This window comes from Rhynchophorus ferrugineus, unplaced genomic scaffold (genome assembly GCF_030347505.1).
Source record: "Rhynchophorus ferrugineus isolate W39M unplaced genomic scaffold, kcgeb_rfMv2 rfM10, whole genome shotgun sequence".
In the NCBI taxonomy this organism is placed as follows: domain Eukaryota; kingdom Metazoa; phylum Arthropoda; class Insecta; order Coleoptera; family Curculionidae; genus Rhynchophorus; species Rhynchophorus ferrugineus.
Genome location: NW_027472589.1, coordinates 15,641,885 through 15,664,353, shown reverse-complemented (window position 1 = coordinate 15,664,353; position 22,469 = coordinate 15,641,885). Strand labels below are relative to the sequence as shown.

The 22,469-nt window shown below is 32.0% G+C and overlaps 1 protein-coding gene across 2 annotated transcripts in view; it reads left to right on the top strand.

Moving 5' to 3' along the window:
* Positions 1-22,469, top strand: part of CAH1 (Carbonic anhydrase 1) — an 87,829-nt gene that overhangs the window by 46,984 nt on the left and 18,376 nt on the right. The window contains exons 1-2 of one of the 2 annotated variants that reach the window (XM_076416661.1): positions 543-640; positions 10,600-10,634. In XM_076416661.1, coding sequence (XP_076272776.1) covers positions 558-640; positions 10,600-10,634 — 118 coding nt within the window. In that variant the 5' untranslated portion in view covers positions 543-557. Of the gene's footprint in view, positions 1-542; positions 641-10,599; positions 10,635-22,469 lie in introns of those variants that run through there. The other variant, XM_076416662.1, reaches the window with a different exon arrangement.

The following is a 22,469-nucleotide window of genomic DNA, read 5'->3' as shown; positions in this document are numbered from 1 at the left end:
TGTTTTGTTTTGTTATATATATATTATATATATATATATATATATATATATATATATATATATATATATATATATAATAAATATGAAATGAATATGAATGAAAATTAAATGAAATAAATCGCAATAAACATCAATATGCTTTGTATATATCTTCGTTCGTTGGTAATTTGAATTGGTTGCGTAGATTTTGAATCAAATCGGCAAGTTTTTCAACCGATTTGTCGATGATTTAACAGAAAATAATAGTTCTTAGTATGTTCGTTGTTTACACATACCCATAACCCAATTCACTTCCCCATCACACTGAATTATTTACGCGTTATATCGAACAACAAAAAGACAGCGGGTCTCGTGTTCCCCGACCGCAGTAGCAGCAGCATTATTCCTGTCGCCGCAAAAAAACTAGATCCTTTTTATCATAATTCGATCGAAATCCGTTAAACTCTTAATTGTCGTTTTATCTTGCCGATCGTCGATTCTCTTTTTTTTTCGGAATCTGTCGAAACCGACGTTAAAAGCTTCTGATTTGCACCGAACCGATCTAGTCGCAGTTTACCATGAACAACAAACGGATTTTATTGCAGCTCAGAGTTACTCGACAGAAGGACCGCGTGTTTATCAAAACAAATGGACTTCAGTTGTAAGTTTCTTTTTAGTTTATGCATGTGCTTCGCATTTCGATATTCGTAGATTGATTGATGCTAATACTAACTCTTATCTTTATTTCATCGTTTCTGATTATCACAATAACTTTATTAATAATATAAACAGTTCACATAACTTTAAATAGTATACATTATGAGTTTCCGTAATATCATCAATTAGGTTATTGATTTTAAATGATTAAAGGGATATTCTGGTTTAGGGATAAAAAAAATCGATATATTTGTATATTCAAATATTTTTAAGAATAGATTTTTAAGATTTTACAAAATTGTTGTTATTTTCGGAAATATTAAACGCGTTTTCTCGAAACTACAATTTTTGAGACCATTGACGTGATATCTCCAGTTCTACTGAACTGAATCGATAATGTGAACAAAATGGTAAAAAATTGTCTTTTTTCAAACTACCATAATTTTCCGAAATAAATGTTGTTTAACTTTTTGTTTTACTTTAATATGATCGAAGGATATATATTTTTTTTATAACATCTTTATTAGATACGCTTAGTACAATCTTAATCTACAATTAATTTATTATTACATTTCATTAGTACTTGGATTAATTAACAAGCAAGACGAGTGCGAGAAAATACATCAGTATGTATTCCTCAATTATAAAATTATAATTATTTATTAATTGTTAACATGTTATATTAAACACTAAATGTTTACACAAGTTCGTATGGTTTTGTTCGTTTCAATCTCCTGACATCCTGCGCGCTGTCCAGCAGTTGTATTGCTTCCACGTTAGTATGATTTAATAATCTTCTTTCGTGTTTCAAGGCGAAATCCTGCACAACTTTCCAGGTCATCGTGCAGTTCTTCATTGGTTACATAGCGATAGGCATTGGTAATCAATCGAAGAACCTTGTTTTGACAGCGGTGTATGACTAACTGATTTGAATTTTTAGTGCAACCCCATATTTGCACCCCATAGGTCCAAATTGGCTTTAAAATTGTATTGTAGATCAACCTCTTTGATTTTAGATCAAGTTGAGAGTATCTTTCGACAAACCAATACAGTTGTTTTATTTTGGTTTTAATGTGTTTTGCTTTTTGTCTAACGTGATGCTCGAAGGATATATAGAAAAAATTTCAAGTAAATTGGTTCAGTAGAACTTGAGATGTCATGTCAACCGTCTGGAAAAACGCGTTTGAAATTTCGTTTTTAGAAGCCGCGTCACTAAAACTATAGTTGTTTGTCCGAAAATGATTCTTAGAGCATATTCGTAGAGGGTTAAGCTTTGAGAATATAAAAAAAATTATATTTCCGTTTTTCTAGACTAGGGTAACGCCCTTAATAATTAAGTAGTAGTAGTAGTAATTTAAATAGTTCAAATGATTTCAAATATTATATATTATGATAGTAGAGTACGTTATGAATTCCAATAAATTAATTCAATTAATGTAATGCGTTAGGGAATTTTCACATTTTTTAAAGCTAATTTTTGCCACTTTTCCGACAAAACCATAATTTTCTCACTTTAGTAATTTTAAGATCTATAAGCCTTTTCTGAATCCAAGTTTACCTCATCAAGAAAGACTTGCAGATGATGGAACAAATGAATCTTAGACAAGTGTTTCAGAATGATTTTTTTGTCGATATTTAGATATGCAATCTGTCATATAGCAACATGTCTGCATACTTCGATATATTTAAACATTTCATCGACTTTAGCAATAATTCATAATATCCGAGACGAAAACCATGTAATGTTTCATTGGGTATACACTGCATTCTTCCCTTTTCAACAAGGTGTAACAACAAGATATGACAAAAATTACCTTCTGAAATATCCTTGATTTCTTCTTAAAGTGCAAGAACTTTTAACTCAGTAAAGAAATGACACTGTCTTTTTATCTAGACCTTTTTATTGATAGTTTCCTTTCACACGCCACGTTAATGTTTAAATAAGTATTGCTTGAGGAAAAGTCGAAATATTTCCCAATAATAATATAATTTCCAACATAATACTTTAGTTTTTTTTTTTCAATATAGTCCACAAAAATTGGTAATAATATATCACGTTAGATGACGACTTCTTCTCAAGTTAACTAGAGGCCATTTACATCAACATCGTAAGACTTACATCCAACAGTGACTACTTCAAGATATGTTCACAAGTAGGAACAATGGATCTCTTGTTTTACCCGTTTATTTAGACACCCTTAGGACAGTCTTAATTATACTATAAATTATTAGAACTTTTATTTTGCGGTTGGATCAATTCATAAGCAAGATAATTGTGGGATATATCAGTATATATTTCCCAAATAAAAACTACATTATACTAACTTCTAAAGCAAAAATCAATAGTAATATTTATACATCTAGTAGGCTTCATTCTTGTGATATCCTGTTCGTTCTCTAGCGCTTTTGTTCCTACCAGGTTGCTGTGATTTAGTAACCTTTAATGTTCACAGCAAACTATTGCATAACCTCGTGCATTTATTTCATTTCGGGATTCGATGAAGAACTGCATCATTGATTACGTAGCGACGATCATTGATAAATAACCGAAGAATTTTGTTTATCAGCATTGGATTACTAGACGGGTTAATATTTTGGTAAATAGATTACTTTCACTAGAGAACATATTTACTGAGAAATCAATCTCTTTAATTTTATGTCAAGTTGGGATTATCTTCGGACTAATCAGAACTGTTCAGATTTCAATTTAACATAATTTACCATCATACACCTACCTCTGCGTGAGAAATAGAGCATCCCTCAAAGGATATAATTAGGTTTCCGTCTTTTTGTCTCAACGCATAATTGACATTGATAGATTTCGAGGTACTAAGCTGTATTTTACAGGGCCTAATCCATTTGTGGATCTTGTTGACTGCTTCTTGTAGTTTTTGTCCAACATTTGATAATTTTATCTATTTACATAGCCATTAATATGAAAATTAATATCGATGTTGTACAATATACAGCTATTATTTGCTTGTTTAATGAACCAAATTAAATTAATTCAGCAAACGAAGAATATTGAACTCAACAAGGAACATTTTCTACACAATAAATATTACGTAATAATACTGATGACAATTTAATGAATTACACACGGTAGTCGACGCTGTAACACTGTTTCATGGTGATTCGCCCGACAATAATTACAATAACCTCCAAATTTTAACGGTGTAGCTTTTCACCGTCATGAACTGACACGCTCTGGCACGCTTCAGGTCCTGCCTCTAATGAAAAACTCTTAAAAATTATTATATCTTCAATATTTTTTTGTTTTTTTCTGTTCTGGCCTAAAACCAGTCGGTAGATACAAACCCGGTCGCGGAGACTTGCCCTGGAGTGACAAGTTGGACCGGGTTATGTAGGAATGCCTCTGGGCTTATTAATACACTAAATCAAAACCGCCTCGCAGTTGACCCCTGTGGATCGCTGCTGCTGCTGTATTAAATTTGGGGATATGGCACCCGCTGATCGGGCAGCCGTTATTGGGCACGAGAACCCCGCGACTCTTGATTCGCGAACTTGAGTTAACACACGACTGGATACTGTCGTGTGGAGGCAAATGTTATGACTGCAGCGACGGATGAGGTCGTTTCAGCCTGGAAAAGGGGGAGGTTAGCGGTGATGCAGTGCTAAGCTCCCAGCATATCGACAAGCTCGCGAACAAGCGCGTTTTCAGAAGAACTTGAGCTGAGTTGTTGTTTATGGAATGATTGAGATATGAAGTGCTTGATTTCTGGAGTGTCAGCTTCCCTATGAATTTGATTATTTCTGTCAAACCATGGAGCGTTTAATATTCTCCTGAGGAGCTTATTTTGAAGGATGGAGATGGGAAGTCTGCTAGAAGGGCATATCAGAGAAGATAGCAGGTTTGCTATCCCCGAACCTTTTTGGATTGCTTTCTGGATTTGGGAATGCCAACCGAACCGCCGGTCGAAGTGAAGACCTAGGTACGTGACGTTATCCAGCCATGGAATCGTTGCGGTGTCGATTCTAAGTTGCGAGATGCGCAGTGCGTAACGCTTCTTATGGAAAATGATGGCCTGGGTTTTCAGGCGATTGATTTGCAACCTCCAGAATTTGAACCACTTGACCGCATGATGGAGCTGCTTCTGTAAACGTTCTTGAATTGTAACCTCGAACCTGGTGGCCGTTAAGAAAGCATTGTCGTCAGCGTTAAACGGGACGTCAATTTGCTATTTTCTCAGCAGTTCTGAAATAAAGAGGTTAAATAAGGCTGGGGCCAGCGGGGAACCTTGTGGTACGCCAGCGTCGAATTGTTTTCGACTGGAAAGTGTTTTCCTGATCTTGACCTGGAAAGATCTATCTGATAGGTAGGACGTGATGAGAGCGGTTATGTCTTCTGGAAGGCCTAATCGCACGCTAGCTTTAATATGCCGTTTTACGAGTGACTAGAGTCTTATATCTGAAAATAGAATTGATTACCGGAAAAAGTAACTTTAGGAATCATTCATAAACACTAGTGAAAATAATAATTGGTACTATTATTATTTCAAGCACTATTGTTGAGTTTATGTCTATTCTTCTTTATAGATCTTATTCTTTGTTATGCTAGTTTTATAATATTATTAAATATCAACTTAATAGTCTATTTAGTCGGCTTAGTTGACGCAGCGTTAAAGACGATAGGACGGTCCATCTACTGTCGCGATAGTCGCGGATTCGAATCCTGCTGGGGTATGGTCGTAAATCTATGTCTGTGATTGTTTAATATTTGTGATAGTCCTAGGTAAGAGTGTAAATTCCGACAAGGAAAATGATCCCAGTCACGTCCGTAACCAGGCTGGGTAAGACCGGATGTCTTCTGGGACGATTTCTAAGTTGGTCACTCGCCAGTCGGTATCAATATCGATAATATAATTAACTTTATGTAGTTTTATTTGTAAACAACGCACCAATCATTCGCATACTAGTTACCATAATTACGCGTACATAAATATTTATAACATCTATCGATCTATCAAGCTTCCAATTTAAGCTTTAAAAAATGCCAAATTCAATTGTTTAACCCGAAAAAATAACGAACGTCTAGATTAGTACGACAGCCACGATAAAGTCGGTCAGATTAACAGAGTCAGATTAGAAAAATCATAAAAGGATTTAGCTGTGCGACTGCCTTCGGCAAATCGTGTTTTGTTTTGTGTAAACGTTATCGATAAAATTCTTGATTCGATTTTATGACATACATTTATATTGTCTCTAATTATTATAGGCGTTAGCAGGTATTTTAATCAGCGACATCTATTGGTGAATATACGAAATGTAGGTTTTGACATATATCTACATAAAATAACAATTTACCACTTATAATTATCTATCATTAGTTATTCAGAGTATATAAATACTAGTCGTGACATTCGCTAAATTGCATTTTCCATGTTCACTCTTTTTTGTTCCTCCTTCTGTTGTTTATTTAAAAAAGTCTGCTACCGAAGCAACTGATAACTTTTAAGAACTTATGGCAATGCTGCTCCGGTATATCCATATTCTAATGTCACTGACAAATAACGCCCTGGAGAACCAAAAAGGTTGGAATATAATGAATTGCAAGAGTTATTGTACGAAAATCCTGCTCAAGTTGTCAGAGAACTATCAGACAAGCTGTCATTTGAAGATCAACTGTTTCCGGATGTTTACATGCAATAGAAAAAAGTTAGGAGAACTATACATATCGGTACCAGCAAGTGCATTATAGTGTAATACGAGCTTCCAAATCCGAATGGAACTGTTCACAACACATCATCATGATATGACACAAAGTAATCCTCTAATAAGTTTAGGGTTTCACCTTGTAAAAATTGCGAAAAATACATTATTGCAGCTCAAAATGGGAAGTTCTGGATCACCTAGAGCACTCCGACATAGTGCCCTTTGTTTACCATTTGTTCAAATTGAGACATATTGGCACACGATTTCGAAATGCTGAGGAACAGAGATGGAAAGATTTCTTGAAGAATCGATTCCGATTTTATTTTTATATGTTTCGATTCCAAGAATCGATTAATCGATCGCAATCGATAATTAATTTATTTATTGAATCGCGCTATGAATGAATAATTCAAATTTATTAAATAAAGCACTGAAATAATTAAGAACAATTATATTTCTTTATTTATTATTTATTATAGATTAGATGCTTCTGATAAGTGACGCTGTAAGTACATAATGATAGAAAAAATAACTTAAATTAAGTATTAAATTATATAAAAAAAATTACTGATATCCAAATATAAGTAAAGAAAATGACAAGGATAAAAGTATACATTTGAAGGTTATTAATATAATTAAATATATTTACTTGTTTAGGTTGTGAAACTGTCATTATTTCATCGTCACTGTCTTTCTTACTCGTTATTCTAGTGTGATTTTGAATTGCAGCACTTAATTCAATTTTGTGTGCATTCTCGAGATGTTTAATTAAACTGGTCGTACCATTATTATATTTCAGTTGCTTTCCACATTGATGACACTGGACATTAGATTCCATGGTTAATTTTTTTGAAATAAATCCACACGGCGCTAGATGTAATTTTAATAAATATATTGAGAAGAAATTATATTTAGTATAAATAAATATCAGCCAATACATAAATTTATATTTGTATGGTTTTTTATCGCAAGGTTTGTTATGATCGTATGTAAGACTTGAAACTAGTCACTTAACCATAAAATCGAATCGATTCTTGATCGATTTCAGGAATTGAAGGTCGATTCCAACAAATCTATTAATTTAAGAAAAGACTCGATTCTTAAGTAGAATCGGAGTCGAGTTTCGTATCCTTAGGAAGTGCAAAAATGGGTCGATAATTGACTCACTCTAGAAAGTGATTTTTTTAAGGAAAGGAAATTACCATGAATACATACAAACACTGGTAAAGCAATTTCACTTTTCACATACTTATTTATACAATCTAATATAGTAATAACTCACCTATTATTATTTCGCACACAATACATTTTCTCCTGTCTTTTCAATCTCTTTTGGAATATTTTTTCTTATATATATTTTAAAGTCTCCTTTTACCAACTAGGGGTTTATCTGGACCGGTCCTACAGTTTAACGTGGGCTCTGAACCACGGTCCTCGGCACTAAACCTACCGACTGGCGAGAGACCAACTTAGAAATCATTCCAGAGGACATCCGGTATTACCCCAGCCAGGTTGCCGGCGTGACTGGGATCATTTTTCCTTGTCTTTGTTGATTTTTCACTCTTGCCTAGGACAATCACAAATATTAAACAATCACAAACATAAATTTACGACTATTCCCCAGCAAGATTCGAACCCGCGACTATCGCAACAGTAGGTGGACCATCCTATCGCCTTTACCACTGCGCCACCAAACCGGCTCTTTTGGAAATTACGTATGAATTGTATAACTGATCTTATCAAACCAATAATGTAATAAATTTCTAATTTGATTTACTAATAACTAAACGCAGTTCATGTTAACATATTAACTAAATTAATATTATTAAAACACGTTATTAAGTAATACCGAAAATCGAAACTGAATTACATGAAAAATTGTTGACTTCTTGAAGTTTCTTATCGTCTGATGTTAGTGTTGATACGAATGTCTGTCAAAAAAGTTGAACAATCAAGTTTTTAACATAAATTAACTCACAGAGGTTAGGATGAGATATAGTCATGGAGTAATAGGGACACAACTCAATAGGTGTCTGGAAAACGTCCAATATCAAGATATTACCATTCTGTTGCATATCATGATCGACATTCGAGTAGTTTAATTGGTTGGTTTAAAATTCTATTATAGGCACTTGTAGAGAACAGATTTCGCTGTGAAACCATTTGAATGATTTTAAAAAAGTGACATCATGTTATCACGTGACCACACCCTGACATCACATTTTATTGACCAATAAAATGGAAATAAAAAACTAAAAGTGATAAAAAAAAATCTAATACTTAAATGGCATTTAACACAAAAAAGTATATATCGAAACATTAGATCGCATATTAAATAAATATAATTATAATCAGACTATACATTTATAAATATATGTAGATAACACCACAGAGTTATATATACATATGTATATGTATTGAAAACAAAGTCCTAATATTTCTCTATTAATGTCTTTCATCCAAAAATATACCATACATCTTATCAAAATACGTGTAAAATTTATCCTGAAAACCTTATGCATTATACAACGGAAATGTTTAAAATTTACATTTTTAAACATATATCTCTTAAAATTACTGTGGCATTATTCACATGGCAGAATTTAAAAATAAAATAAAGGTGATTAAAAACCTACAAACGGTATAATAAAACAATATTGACGGAGTTGCTAAGTGGACCATCAGATAATGTCTTGCCTCTCTAAATTTAATGTCATCTTGGTGGTCTACAAAATTAGTCATAATTGATTTTAAATAAAATGTGTATTAAATTTATTTTTCTTAACAGAATTGTTGAGGGCTGTATATTTTTGACTGAATGCATTTTAATAGATATCAACCATATTAGTTAAGTAGCCTTAAAATAAATGATGCTACTTTAATAAGCATTTTTTAAAAGAAGCAATAAAATTGGGCACTATTCAAAGGTTGATAACTTTGCGATAAAAATCTTGTAGTGTAGTTACATTTACCTTGACAATTTTCAAATTAAACATATTTTGGGTTCATACTCCGGGTTCTGAAAGTTTTCTGAAAACTCTCTGTACTCTTATCTCTTTATAGAGTACTTCTGTAGATGTATTGTGTTTATACAAACTAATTTTTATTATACTTTCAAGAACGTAAAACAAGTTATACGTATTCTTCTTTATGCTCTGCTCACATAAAATGGGCTCAAAACATATAAACAACAAACCCACAATAGACATGTAATGAACAAACCAGATGCCTTCGCGGGTGCTCGAAACAAACTAATAAAATAAATAGACAAGGTGATTATAGTGTCATCTAGATATTGAACATTGACAGACATTTCTCAAAAGTTAAATCTCAATTTACTCTGTGAATATAGTACGTTATATATAGTCTATTCAAGGTTTCCTTGTACGTACGTCATCAAGATGTTTAATGTATTGCCTGTCGCAATTGCCTGTAAATTCATTTTAGAATAAGACAATATTTTCATTGAAATTTGGCATTGAAAAATGGGTCTGTCAAAGTCGTCCTGTTGTCATATATCTGCAAAATTCTTGAAATCAATAGTGATAAAAGGTTATAACTCTAACCTATAAACTATTGTGGCTGTATAATTAACTGTAGCTTTTAGATGTATTATAATATTAAAATCAATTATATTTGTTAACCTTTTTTGTTCAATTATGTTATTTATATTGGAATTTTGTTGTATGTCAAAACCAACCTGAACTAAAGCTCAGCGTTGATACGGCAACATTACGACGTTTTGACGTCACACATTTAGGTGATTCATTTATTCACAAACTTCAGTCGTCTATCGATTCAACCTATTTGATTTCCTTTTTAACATAAGTCTTACAAAAGGGCTCTGATTTTATTTTTAGTTTAACTAAAGAGTGAGATCCATAATAATACATTTACGGTTATGTTATCAAAATGTTCTATTAATACTTCTGTATTACTGAATATGAGGCAATTTCAACACACGATTCTATATATATTTCAACATATTTACGTCATTCAAACGCTTTATTTTCCATTAATTGAAAGTTGCATTGTTAACATCACATATGTTTTTGATCCAATTAATTGATAAACCCGTTCAAACCTTCATTTATGGGAATTCGAACACAACACCAGTGTTACTACATATGCTGTAACCATGTCGATCCAACTCCGAAATAGAAACAGATCAAAAAGACAGAATAAAAACGAGATAATAATAATCCACTGACCGATCAAGATTGTCACAGAAATATACATTTTTTTGAGCGGCGGCCAACTTGTATTGATGCGTTTTATTTTTAATTTCAGAATGCCATTGGAATGGGGATACAACGACGAAAACGGTAAGTGTTTCTTTGTGTTTATTGACCCTCGTGCCACATGCGATCGATTTGACAAGCAATCGGGTTAGTGTATGGGGTGAATTGTTTTAATTTGGTCGACTCGTTTAGATAATAAATTGATATAATGAGGAAAATGGGGTAAATATTAATCTAATCATGTATATTTAGTATATTTAATAGGGTTTGGTAACATTATAACCTGTAATAATATGGATTTTTGAAAACTGCAGAATTAACAGTGGAATACTTTTCACCTATATACTTTCACTCAGCTGTTGATATGACAAATTTATTAAGAAACCCTTAATTCTAAATTTTGGGAAATCATATTTTATTATTTTCGTTTTTTTATATTTTAAAGTCTCCTTTTTACCATTCGGACTGGATCTACATTTTAATGTGGGCTCCAAACCACGGTTCTCAGCATTACGACTACCGACTGGCGAATGACCAACTTTGGAATCATCCCAGAAGACCTCCGGTCTTGCCCAGCCTGTTTACTGGTGCGACTGGGATCATTTTCCTTGTCGGATTTTACACTCCTGCCTGAGATAATCACAAATACTAAACAAGCACAAACATAAATTTACGACCATGCCCCAACAACATTCGAACCTGCGACTATCGTAACACTCAACAACAGAGGACGCCATATTTTCAGTTCTGTAGAGATATAAATTGATTTATTCATATTAATGAGAAGTGTATAGATTTTTATTTCTATTTTTTTTTGTATCATTAAACCCAACTTATCAGTTAAGCCAGATTCTCAAGTCCTACATTTCTGAGAGTCACCATAAAATAAATTGCGACAAATATTCAGGTTTGAAGCCCATTTATGTGGATACACCACAAGATAATGCCCTGGTACCAATATTGTGCTTCCATCCAAGCTCACGTCATCAACACAGGCAGTGGCGTGTACAGAATCCTATTTCCACTTTGCAGAAAAAAACTCAATCCCACAGAGAGCAGCGCTGTGTAAAATCCTGGTTCGCTCACTCTACCTCGATGGAGCCTAGGTCTATAAGTACGCCCCCTGTACTACTTCAAGTATTCTAATCCAAAAATGTTCGCGCGTTGTTCCCTGGTTTATAAGGAACGTGAACACCCCTTTCGACGACCTCACGACTCAGACATCCCATTCGTAAAAAGCTTCACGAATATGCTCAGCGTAAGGTTCTCCCTTGGCTTATTACAGCACAAATCCACTTACCACCTACTTTCCATTCGCGGTAGGTCGCTGAAATATGACAAGCCTAGGCTCTCTCATATCCCAGGGTCTGTTTGGTACTAGCTGAAAAACATGGTTGGAAAAAACTCACGTCATAAGAATGTATGAGGCTACAACGCCGGAATGTTGTCATATCAATTTTTTGTATATTTTCGCTTTGGGATATAACAAAATTCTAATGTAAATAAAAAATAATGGAGCAAAAATAATGTTATCAAATATAATTTAATTTAATATTATAACATATGAGCTGAAAAGTCCCAAGCATAACAAAGAAAGCGTGTTTTTTTTTTGTTAAAAATTAAGTTTATTCATTAATGTAATCTCCATCAAGAGCCACACAATTATTCCAGCGCCGCTCTAACATTTCAAAACCACTTTTATAGAAGAATTGATCTTTTGCCTCAAAATAGGCCTGTCACCATTTGCTATCCACTCAAATGACGATCGTTTTGATTCCAGAGTGAAGTACCTGATCCAGGTTTATTTCATTGTCACATATCGACGCAAAATTTCCTGTTTGTTACGGTTAAACATGGCCAAACATTGCTCAGAGTCATCAACATGTTCTTGTTTTTGGTCAAAAGTGAGCAAACGCGGCACTCAACTTTGAACATTTTGAAGAAGATTTGAAGCTTTCTCATAATCAAATGTTAACTAACTCATGCATCCTCACTTTTCGATCATTCAGAATGACGTTGTGAATGTTTTAATGTTTTCTGGTGTTATCACCACATTTGGTCGTCCACTGCGTTCTGCATCATCGGTATCTCTACGAAGTCAGAAAACCAACGTTCTGTTGTTGTTTCTGATGAAGCAGAGTACTTAAAACAATTTTCAAGCTATTGCTTCGTTTGAACGCGGTATTTTTTCCAATCACGAAGAAGTGTTATATTACAACACGGAATTATTGTTGATCCATAAGAACTCACAAACTTATTTTACTCATAATCATGAAATTTTTAATAATTTGAAATTTTAAAGATTAGTACTAACTGAAAAAGCGGTGAATGCATTAAAACTAGCGCCGTGTATGTGTTAGGCCCGAAACTGTTCAGACCGTGTGTTATACTACATCAAATGCATATATTATTGAAGGACTTAAACTACAGTAAATTATACAGTCACAGTAATTTTTAGTGTAGGAATTTTTTATTATATTTTTATTGAACTCTTTTCTACACCATCTATAAAATAGAGTTCCTAACTAACAATTAGCAATCTACTTCACTAAAAATTTTATATCTAAGTAAAATATATTGTATATTAATTGGATACTATATTTACGTTTTATTTTTAGTTCTTGTTTTATTCATAACTGTGGATCGATGTCACATTTCCTGGTCGAATAATTTTGATGAGTATATTTCTTGCAATTTTCTTCTATTAGTACCTGTATAATTTTTCTTATCTATCTAAAAAGTTAGTATCTAAAAAGTAAAAAGTAAAATTCTGATTGGTACACAACCATTTGTTTGCCAGAAGTCTTCGGTGAAATTAGGAACACAAACAAGAGATATCGGATTGTTCTTCACATGACAATTCGAGCTATCACACATCGGCTCAAACAAGAAACTATTTGAGCACTCAAAACATCTAATTATTGGGCCATCCGTCGTTCAGCCCTGATTTGGCACCCAATGACTTCTTTTTGTTCCCATCCATGAAGAATAAACTGCGTGGTCAACGATTTTCATCGCCCGAAGAAGCTATTGAAGCTTTCAAAAATCATGTTTTGAAGATACCTCACTCGGAATGGAATAAATGCTTTGAAAATTGGTTTAAGCGTATGCAAAAGTATATCGATCATCGTGGCGAGTACTTTGAAAAACAATCAAAATATATTCGCAGCTTAACTATTTGTTTTGGTCCTATTTCTGAAAAATAAATAGTGATCTAGATAGTGTATATATATATATATATATATATATATATATATATATATATATATATATATATATATATTTTATTTGCTTTTATGTTATAAACATAAACATAAATATTAATCAAATGAAGTAATACATAATTGTACATTAATTAAAACAAAAACGAGCACAATTAGCTGCCTTATTTTTTACAATATGGCAATTGTATTACAGTAATGTATTTATATTCTTTAAATGACCTAGTGACTTCTTCATAGTTAGGCCTATAAAGTAAAAAACTAAAATAATTAATAAAAGCATGAAAGAATAAATTGTCATATAGTTAGATATTTATCAGCCGTTTCAAAGATTTACCAAATTACTCGTAATAATTCATATATTTTTCTATTTGTCCTATATGTTCCATCTAAATTAAAACTGCTTTCTGGACCTTTCTGAAAAACTGCTTCTGATCTTATTGTATTTCTGTTTATCTTTCGCATTATATAACCTATTTTAATGTTAAAAAGTGTAATAATCCCACAGATGTAATATATATATATATATATATATATATATATATATATATATATATATATATATATATATATATATATATTCTCAAGCCCTTTAAAGAACTAATATAGATTTCAACTATTTATTTTCGACTGTGGTTGGATATTTATTTTATATTTTTCTTATATTTATATACTAAGAATATGTTAATCTCAAATCTAAAGAAAACTAAATTATCCTTAATTTTCAGTTTTCCTGTATTTTACATCCACCTACTGGTACTTATATGTACCTAAATGTTTTATTATTGTATCAGTCATGAATTCAGTATAACTGAATATTTCTAAACTCATTGATTCGTTAAATAAATACAAACATCCTGCGATCTGTGAAGCCAGGTTTAAAAACAGTGGTGAAAGGCCAGAAATAACACAAATTAAAAACCTCAGTATTTATTTTCGGGGACAAAAGTATTTTTGGAACACTCATTAGAACACATTTTTTTTCAGTGTGGTTGTTTTGGTCTTCGACGAAATTGATCTGTCGTGCTCAAGACCACGTAGCACCAGTTCGTCTTATTCCAGCAAATTTAGAGTAATTATTGGGATACCTAAAGTCAGAAAGTTCGCAGATAATACTATGACTTTTATAGCTATAGAATGTGTGAGAGAAATAGAATTGAAGCTGACAACGGTGCTAAAATTAAGGATTCAAAATTCAAGTAAAACGAAATATGATAATATATGGGGCATTAGAAAAGATATATCTAGAGATATTAGGTTGACAACAAAAAATAATAACGAACTGGAGAAGGTTTCAATATGTTCTTAATTTGGTTGAAAAAATAGCACGTTTACGATTTCTGGTTTAAAAAGTATCTGAGCAGCTCATGTTTAATCTACTTCATTCTGTATTCGGCTGTATATATATAATGTTATTGCTGAACTGACGTGATAAAAAAATCGAAAATAGTTCAGTTTAAAAGCATTCAGTGTGTTATTTAATCGCTAAGCATATCATATGAGAAGTGATAGAAACATTGAAGGCAACTGTTTCTATGGTATAATGATTAGAACGTTAAGCTCATACGGGCGCGGAGGTCACGGGTTCGATTCCCAACAGGGCGGCAAATTTTTTTGTTCTAGTTTGATTGGAACATGTATCAAATCACCTAGATTAGATAGCGGACCCCAGGGCCTGCAACTTTCCTTATTATCGATCATTGTTTCTTTATTCCTATTTTTCCTCATACAGGCTGTATTTTTAGTTGGGCTATCTATTGTAATACTTAATCAAATAAGTGCGTAATTTATTGAGTAAATATCTAACACTAATAAGAGAAAAATAAAATATTTTAACAAAAAAATTGAATCGACTTCATAAAATAAATAAGGAACTCACTAAAAAGTAAAAAATAATCAAATTTAGATTTTTATCACAAAAAAAAAACGTTTTAAAATAAAATATGTACAAAATAATCGCAATAACTAAATAAAAGGAAACAAAAGACTTATTTTTATGGATTTATCTGGACTGGATCTAAAGTTTAACGTGGGCTCCGAACCACGGTCCTCAGCATTAAGCCTACCGACTGGCGAGTGACCAACTTTAAAAATCATCCCAGAAGACATTACCCAGCTTGTTTACTGGCGTGACTGGGATCATTTTCCTTGTCGGATTTTACACTCTTGCCTAGAACAATCACAAATTTTATTTCAATCACAAACATAAATTTACGACCATACCCCAGCAGGATTCGAACCCGCGGCTATCGCAATAGTTGGAGGACCGTCCTATCGCCTTTATCACTGCACCACCAACCCGGTTAAAAAACTTATTTAACCTACTTACTACACGTATTTTATGTTCTACTATATGCACACAATTTAGCTTAATACCTACCTAAACCTATTTATCTATTTACAATATTATTTTAACTACTACCAACTGATCAGTTTGAAGTTGGTGCCGACGAACTGAGTAAAAAAGTTAATCTAGAAATCTCACAAAATAGATCCGAAAAATCACAAAATCGCATAAAATATCTCGATAGAAAGCTTACCAATTTGAATGTATCTTCCTTAAAGGACGGTATTTTAATGAATAATGTTATTTTTCTTAGTTGCACTGGAGGCTTACTTCAGTGATACATACTGTGATATTTAGGACCACTAGATTAAGATAGTTGCTTGGCTGTTAATGACATCTCATCCAAACATAAATTCAAACCTCTGAACCTCCTCAAACATAGGCGAATGTTAATATAAACTATATTATTCGTAATATCACCTGGACTATGACGGTTCAAATTCCTTAACCAATATAGACAGCAGTATTCCCAAATTTAAACATTCCTATAGAGCTGCGTTCGATTTTTTCTCGCAAATAAATATTATCTATGCTTGAATGGGTTTCGGTGGAAGGAAATGAGAGAAAAAAAACATCGAAGGTCAAATAAAAGAATCAATTATTGCGTGCTTGAAGCTATTATGCAACAGTTTTACAGCATTCTATAATTTATTAATGACGAAGGTATTAAGTGAAGCAGTATATTTAGTGGATGTGTAACCATCAATCATACTAAACAAACAAACCAATTTTCTCGATTTCTCTGAACATGTACCATTCACAAAGGAAACATTTATTGCTAATTTTATTTTCTAAATATTGCATTGCTCTCGATGATTTAGATTTCGTTAAATACTTAGATAACTACATTTTTAGTCTCAAATTATATAAATTAAGTATATAACAATTCTTTTCACCAAATCATTCGAATATATAAAAAATCGATTTTTTTGAAATTTCTAAACTAGAATACCCTTTAATAAATCTCTAGTGTGGTACGTCATTATCAGTTTCCATTTCAACTATGATAAAACAAATTACAGTGGTTTTAGTGAAACAAATTTTATTGCTTTCAAATGTGTACGTTAGCATTGTCTTTTAGCTGCTACTGAAGCTTTACGTTTTGTACCAATTGAATTTTGTAATGAGGTGGCTTCAGGTCTTTGTGCAAAATATGATGTAATGATCTAGTATGCATATTTATGTTACTTACCTACTCTTGAATTGGAAGGTTCGGATCATCACTAACAGATTGAACACGTTCCGCATTTTCTAAAGGTTTTATCAACGATTCGCCGTGATTGTATCAGTTTAACGGAACAAAGGAAATGCTTCTCATTCTTGAAAGATTCATTGTATTCACACGGTATTTTTGGAAAACTCATTAGAACAATTTTTTTTCAGCCTGATTCTTTTGCTCTTCGACAAAATGGATCTGTTTTGCTCAAGACCACGTAGCACCAGTCCGTGTCTTATTCCAGCAGACTTGGAGTAATTATTCGAATACCTAGAATCAGATTTCGTACTACACAATGGATGGGTATATTTCCGATTATCTAAATTAAACTAATAACTTTAATTACTTCTGCAAAGCTTTTATTAAAGGTTTTTTCTATGTCACGAATCTGTCTAAAAGCAACTTCATTTTATAAAATCTTTTGTAAATTCACTTTATCGAATTTTTGCCTGTTGTAGCAACCATTTTCCATATTAATTCGTACTTCAAGAATAGCTTCGTTCAGAATGAGCTTCCAAATCGTCATCACTGCTCATAATTGAAATCGTTAATTGAAAAACTTTTGTTTGGTAGCGTTGCATTACTAGTTGCTTTGATGACTTAGTGTAACCCGATATTTGCATCATACAAGACCAAATAGCTTTCTCAACTAGTTCTAACCAGTTCAATATCATTTGTTTTTTTTTTGAGCTTTTGGTGTACATGATATTTATTCTACGTTTTCTAAAGGCCTTGATTGTATCGATTTAACGGAATGAAGGAAATGCTTCTCACTCTTGAAAGATTCATTGTATTCACACAGCTCTAATCATACATAAACTTTCTGATAAGACCTATTGTGTGTTCACCCCAATTTTCAATTCAGTAGTTGTTTTGCTGCAGAAAAACTGAAAAAAAATAGATGCAACAATTCTTTTATTCGCTTCAGCTGGTACTTCAATGGTACACAACAATAAATAAAGCTTAATGGCAGAGTGAAATGGGTATTTCAACCATATAACCATCGCGAAATTTCCGATGAAATTTGATATATGTGTAAATATAAATTTAACATCTTTTATTAGATACACCTAGTGCACTCTTAATTATAAACAAATATATAAATACTTTTTATTTGTACGGGGCATACTCTCCAACATGGTATTTTCAAAATTTAATTTATGTTTTCCATGACATTCCTTAATTATAGATGTTGCCGATTCACCACTGGGATCTTTTCATTAAATTCATTTCAAAATTAAATAAGAAATCTTTTTTAATGTGACATAATTAAGAACCTACATCTCGTAACAGTGTACAAAGAGCTACATCTTTTCATCCCTTACAAAGGCGGCCTGTTTCTAAGTTCTCTAAGAATACTCTCCATATTTACAGTTTTCCCTCAAAAAGAGGTATTAAATCATGCCTATATAAATAAAAGAACACAATATCAAAAAAATATACACTTTTTTTTATACATTTCATAATTTTGATTGCAAATAGAGCCAATAGGTTATGGTGACTCATCTCTGCTTGACATGTAAACGGTTTCTCTTTAATGAATTATTGACATTCATTCTTCATTCATTCATTCATATCGTTCTTCATTTTTTGAGAGCGCAACAGCAATTATTCCCATAAAAACTTCCTCTCTAACGCATTTTACTGTTAAGAGGAGGTCTTCATTATCTCGTTCCTTTTTGAAGTTACTGATTAGAGACACAATTTGTTTCTGATCATTTATTGGGTTTGGTATTTTCAATCAATATTAATCTCTGATAACTTTATTTTGGTACAAAATTAATTACGGCTAGGTTTTATGACTTAGTACAACCCCACACTTGCACTCCATAAGTCGGAACAAGCTTGATTATGGACTGATAAAACAATCTCTTTGACCTCAGACCTCAGAAGTTAATAGCTACTAGTATATTACGACTGGCTAACAAGTACATTTTGAGCCTGATCTGATTAGCTTTCTCTCCAAAGTGATGCTCATCGAGATGGATCTCACTGATTCGACTTGGATAGATTTACGGTTTTTGTGTTTGCGCCTGAAAGTTGGGCTGAAAATTTATGCATAATCTTCTTTAAATTCTAAATCTTGACAATCAATTATAGCTTTTAAATATTTGTATTACATTGATCTTATTTTCAAGGCTTTTAATATTACCTATAATTTATTATTCAACAATATTAATTAAATATTCTAAAAATTAATTATATAAGACAAGCTGATAACGAAAAATGATAATAATTAATTAGTTAAGTAGTTTCTTAACGTTGATTATGATAGATTCCCTTTGTGGAACATTGGAATAAAGCTAACTTGTATCTATTTTTATTTCAATCAGTTCTGTCTACAATATTTACTCGTTTTTATTTTTGCTCCGGAAATGTCTTATCTAAATTATTTTTTATATAATACTTAAATTATAACATATCTAAGTTATATTACAGCAAATTACAACTTTAATTGAAAACGTATTCAATATTTAAAACAAAATGATCAATTTTTTTACGATTTTCGTCTTTTCAGCGGTCTGGCAAGCTCGATGTATCAAACAATTTTGAGATTTCCACCAATTCTGAAGTTTATACCTCCAGACTTAAGTTTGTACTTTATTGGAATATCATATTTCTCCTTCTATATATATTTCAGCACGTTTTATTTTGATATAGCATTCATAACAGTGTCGTTGACAGTTGATTTTAGTTTCTTTATGGTTGGAATACCTTGTTCAATAACAAATGGAAGACGTTTGATTCCCCACGGCTATTTTGTAGTTTCAGAGTTTAGTTAAAACATTATTATTTAACATTAATATTGCATTTTTTTCATACTTCTTCAGTTGCCCGAAGAAATATATTATAAAGACTAATAATTTACATAAAGTATAAGTAAAATTACTCTATATCGCTATTAGAATGAAACCAAAACAATGTTGCTATAGCTAACGCAAAGATATATCATGTTTTGTTAGGTCTAGTTAGGACCAATAAATAAAACACCCAATAAACATAATTAATGGTATAATAATCAGCGTATCATTTACCAGATTTATAATAAGCTAGGTTTTATAATTTAGGCTCATATCAATCAATACAGAACCAATTTCCTTTACATATTTTATATTTTTGTGCTTGATTATGTGTCATTTGATAATGAACATATTCACAACTTTTGTGCAATTGTTTTTGTCTGCGGTTCGTGTTAGCTAGCTTTTTAAAAACAGCCAATTCATATTGATATTACAATCAGAAAACAAAGAACCGACCACAATAATATATTAACAATGTCACTCTTATAATAAGGTAAAACAAAAGAGCAGCGTTGATTATCCAAAACCCACTATCACAGCCGCATAATTGTACAGTAATGATAATTACTTCGATAAATATTTCTAGATATCCATATTATTTATTTTATTTAAATATTTATATATAATTTTAGACAATTCAATCCTATTGGGTTATTTAGTGACTGGTAACAATATATTAATACGTTATTATTATACATATAAATAGCATAAGCAGAGTAATGTAAACAATAGATGAATTATTAGATAACGTGAATTAAAATACGAAGAAGTACATGTTTCTTATTGACATAAGAATATAAAATGCAGCACTAGATTATAACTTAGAAATGAAATATTTTTAACAAAAAAAATTGGGCTTCAAAAAATAAGTAAGGAAACTCACTAAAAAGTGAAAAATAATCAAAATTAGATTTTTACCACAAAAAAGGGTTTTAGTGTAAAATATGTACAGAATAATCGTAGTAACTAAATAAAAATAACTTTATTTAACTTATCTATATATAAAATCTATTATAACACGTACACGTATTTTATGTTCTACTATATACACATAATTTAGCTTAATACCTACCTAAACATATTTATCTATTTACCATATTATTTTAACTACTACCAACTCACTATTTATTTTTCCGTTTTTAGTGTTAGATACTTACTCAATAAATTATGCATTTTATTAAGTATTACAATGGGTATACCAAGTAAAGATGCAGCCAAGAAAAGCAGCAAAGAAAAATAGGAATAAAGACCCCAATCTCCACTACCTAATCTAGGTGATTTGACAAATGTTCTAACCAAACTAGAATAAAAAGTCGTTGCCCACGCCGGAAATCGAACCTGCGGTCTCCGCGTGTGTTCTGAACGCTCTACACCATAGAGGCAGTTGCCTGCAATATTTCTTCTGCTTCCCATATGATATGGTTAGTGCGACTTTGGTAACTCCTGAAAAACCCCCGAGGGATAAGCGTTCGGTCCTTACTTCATCATCAGCTTACCTAAATAACTTCAAACTATACAATTACTGTCTGTACACCCCCATAATATGTAAAGAAATATCCTCTCACTCCTAACCGTTAATAAGTTGTATTTTCCATCACATTATCTCAGCAATAACACTATAGACAAATATCTGATTAGTTTAGATAAAAACAAGCTGAAAAACAAGTGCCTTTGAAATTTGAGGGTTTCCATCGATTTCTCCGGATTCCCCTATCAAATCCTAACTTGGTTCCAATGGGACCACCTCGGAAGTGCACTTTCGAATAAAAAAATTATTTTGAAAATCAGTCCCCAATTGACGGAGAAATCGGTGAACATAAAAAATATACAGTCGAACATTACACCCCTCTTTCTTTGAAGACGGTTAAATAAGCAAACACAATAATGCTTGGAAAAAGATGATGCTATAACCGACATAAGAGTTTACTCATAGGGAGGCACCACAACTATTCCAATATTGCAAATTGCATACATACTGTTTATTAAACCATTTTTTTCGGTGATAATTTATTTAAATTCATTCTAGTTACATAAATGACAAACGTCTGTCACATTAACACCTTAACTCGTTAACCATTTGAACAAAGATTCTAGTGTATTTTGAATAATTTTGTAAACTTAGTCGCACGTGATTCAATAAATGCGATAAACACAGAGACAATAAAAATATTTTGAAATAATTTTAGTCGTGAATCGATAACGATCCAAATTGATACCAGATATTATCTCACGTGTGCGTCGATTACCTTTCTAGTCTGCTAATATAGGTGATTTACCTGTTCATATTTACAGATTTCATATTGTGTAGAATCCGTTTTCCTTCAAGAATGTGAC